We start from the raw sequence: 3,530 nt of genomic DNA on the forward strand, positions 1-3,530 counted from the left end.
ACACTAGGATAATACTTTTTAAAAATAAGGCTGTTGTAAATGTCAATCATTTGGCTACTGTAAACATAATACCCTCTGTTATTAAGACGCTTTGGGTGGAACTGAAACAGACAAAAGGCCAGGGTTGTGAATTTCATAGTACATAAAATAGCCTCCAGAAGGCGCTTTGTATACAAACGCAGCCGTCACAGGGATATTTCATTGCTGCACTGAGCCGAACTATTTATCTTTCTAACATCTTATTTACACGCAGATGAACTGTAAATTGCCCTCAATATTGTGTGGACTTAAATACAAATGGCCGCGCATTACTGTACACAATCCACGTGAAAATAAAATCCACTCAACCACGCCCGAGAGCCCACAAAACACAACGACCCACGTACGCAGCTAAAAATCAAAACAAAAAAAACCGCCCGCGCGTCCCCCCGTTGGGTTTTATAAAGATTTCACCATCTTCTGGCGTGATTAATGCGCGCGCGAGGCCGTGAGTAGATGCCTGCGTATTAAAAGTGAAATCTCGCTCTCATTCCGCTCAGCCATCCGTGAAACGTCGCCCAAACCCATTACACTCGGAGGGGGGAAAGAAAATGCAATTTCTCATTCCATTAAAAAAGTACAATATATTCTTGAGTCCTATTAAGACGTCGCTGATAGAGCATTTTGAAGAGGAGAGGCCGTGGAGGCACGCACGCGGGCCAACACGCCCACCGAAGGCTGCACCTGCACGACCTGCACGACCTGCACTAATGTTTACCAACAGCGAGCAGGAGGCGACCTGCACTGAGCGGCTAGGAGCCTGCACCGCATAGAATAAAGAATTGATTATTAAGGTGACTAATGGTTATGCTGGGTTTATTGCTTTCAGTGGGATCATTTGCATGAATTTCACATCACTGGTTAATAACCCGTTCACTGTAATAAATAAGACTGAAATTGGTTGATAATGTGTTTGGTTTATTAGAGCCTTGTTCCTGCATGCTTGTTAGAAGCACTGCATGTTTCAATTGTTTTTAAAGTGGTTTATGTTTCTAAAATAATACAAACTAAATAAATAAAGTTTGCATTTAAAAATAAAATAAATCAATTTCATCCCTATAACCCAAGTAAAACAAAAAATGGGCCATACATTACAACCCTATTTATTTTCTAAAAGAAAAGGGGAAGACTATTCTGTGAAAGAAAGTATTTAAAGATCTTCTCTATAATATATTGGGCATTATTTTGGCCAGGGTAACTCCCATTTGTAATGGTAAAACAAATATAAAGAAAAATCATTGCCAAAGCCTAAATACCACTAATGTAATTTTATGCAATATATGCAGGTTCACAGAAACAAAAAGGAAACGAAAATTAGGCAAATTTAACTAAATAAATAAATAACTTTCCCCTCCCAATTTCAACACAGTCAACACAAGTGGCAAATATTTAAGAGCCATCTGGACATTTTTGACTTTATGGGCACCGGAATTCTGCTCGTTATCTGCAAGTGAGAAATATTTCAGCACCTTGGACAGAGCCACTCGCATATTAGATAGGGCACAGCTTCTTAGAATGACATATAGCTCGCCTTTTGAACACATCATGGCATATTTGAATCACATAATTAAAGCAAAATATGCTTGAGCTTGTATTTTCTAAAACAACTTTCATTTGAACACAACGAACAGAGTGAGAATGTGTTCTCCCTTCAAATAACACAGTGTTTCTTTCATTTGAGTATACAGGATATAGTGCTGAACCTAAACAAGAAAATATTTCTAAATTACTGTAAGTTATATGTAATGTAACTTCCATTGCACCAGTGGCGCCAATCCACCCTTTAGCTTTTATTTTCAAGCATTTGCACTCAAAACTTTACACCAAATATCCCAAAAAATGAATGAATGAATGGCAAAAGGACCAGTGACAAATAACTGAACTATGGGACATTTTAGAAGTGACCTAACTATCTAGCTACAAGCGCGCGGAGGGAGCGTTGGTCTTGATTCCTCTACTCTCCACCCTACTTTGCTCATTGCTTTTCGGATGGATTTAAAAGGACGATTTTGGACATTTGTATCGTATTGAAAAAAAACCCACAGAATCCAAATCTGGACCCAAAGCCGCACCCTGCTATAGACCACGCGAGTGTGTGTCCTGTAAAAATCCACATTGCGCAAGTGCTTTACCTGAACTCTGGACTCAGTGAGGCCGATCCTCAGCGCCAGCTCCTCCCTCATGAAGATGTCAGGGTAGTGGGTTTTGGCGAAGCTGCGCTCCAGCTCGTTGAGCTGCGCCGGCGTAAAGCGCGTCCTGTGCCGCTTCTGTTTCTGGCTGGCGGACTGACTGGAGCTCTGCTGCGGCTGCTGCTGCTGCTTCTCCTGCTCCTTCCCGTTCACCGTCATGCCGGCGGAGTTGGATCCCACGGTGGCGATGTCTTCCCCCGGCAGGAGGGTGGTTCCCTCCACGGAGTCCGAACCAGGGGCCATGTCTCCCGGGTGCCCCTGGTCTGGCACCCCACCACCCAGCCGGCACTTGAGAGCCTCTCGGTGTCCGAGTAACTCTGCAGCATCCTTCATCCCTGAGACGATGAGGAAGAGAGAGGCTTTGAGTAAATACATACAGTCACATTAAAAAAGGCAACAGACGTATATCAATTCAAAGAATACAACAAATAAACACAATGTAGCTTAGGTCGTAATTTTAAATCGTATTTTTTTTCCTTTGCTGTCAGATCATATACTCATTCCTGATAAATTACTGTAAAGAATTGCATACACCAACGATAAAGCATTTAGCTGTTAACACAATTAACTACACAGTCTATCTATCACATCACAAGGTTGAAAAAGAAGTTGGAAATCTTACACTGGAGTTTAGGGCCGGAGTTTAGTGAGGATAACTCACCGAGCCGAGCATCCAGGAGGTCGGCATGAGAGAGCATCGCGTACCGCTCCAGGGTGAAATGCGCTCCAAAAAATCCCACAACTTTGGGGCAATTTAAAAAGTATATATCGTCTAAATGAACGAAAATTCGGTTTGTGGTTAAAAAAGGAGGTCCCTTGCATTATAATGTCCTTTAGAGCGACGGGGAGGCGCTTATTAGTTGAAAGAACCCGTGAGCTTCCTCAAATAAGAGCCAATCAGAGCGGGAGCTTCGAAATGTCAGCGACGTGACTCCCCCCTCTTTTTTTTATTTTTTTTATTCTTTTTATACACACAGACCCAAGAAGGCACGCGCGCACAAACCCGAACGCGCACGAAACACTACAATTTATTTCAATCCTCTGCCATTCCCGTGCTCTGATTTATTAGCTTTTCATGCTCAACTTATTCCACGTTCGACATCTTAATGTGTTTGTTTAATCTCATATAGTTTGTGCAATGACGGGACTCCTGTTTGTGGACATACATGTAAGGTGAGCTCATGCAAAACCTGGTTTGCTTTTGCTCCAGGAGACAAGATCGCCCGGCTATTTGAGAGAGAAAAGGTGTTTTTATTGAATAATTAACTGTCAAATGACTGCTATGTTAACTAGCCTGTTAAC

The 3,530-nt window shown here is 42.2% G+C and overlaps 1 protein-coding gene across 2 annotated transcripts in view; it reads right to left on the reverse strand.

Annotated features, from left to right (window-relative positions):
• LOC116388619 (homeobox protein orthopedia B-like) overlaps positions 1-3,046 on the reverse strand; it is a 5,378-nt gene extending 2,332 nt beyond the window's left edge. Inside the window, exons 1-2 of one of the 2 annotated variants that reach the window (XM_031856655.1) lie at positions 2,890-3,046; positions 2,172-2,563 (exon numbers count right to left, since the gene is read on the reverse strand). In XM_031856655.1, the coding sequence (XP_031712515.1) occupies positions 2,172-2,563; positions 2,890-2,926 (429 nt within the window). In that variant the 5' untranslated portion in view covers positions 2,927-3,046. Of the gene's footprint in view, positions 1-2,171; positions 2,564-2,850 lie in introns of both variants that reach the window. The other variant, XM_031856654.1, reaches the window with a different exon arrangement.
• Positions 3,047-3,530: the final 484 nt, after the last annotated feature.

The sequence above is a fragment of the Anarrhichthys ocellatus genome, unplaced genomic scaffold (genome assembly GCF_004355925.1).
Source record: "Anarrhichthys ocellatus isolate YVR2014 unplaced genomic scaffold, GSC_Weel_1.0 scaffold17, whole genome shotgun sequence".
Lineage (NCBI taxonomy): Eukaryota > Metazoa > Chordata > Actinopteri > Perciformes > Anarhichadidae > Anarrhichthys > Anarrhichthys ocellatus.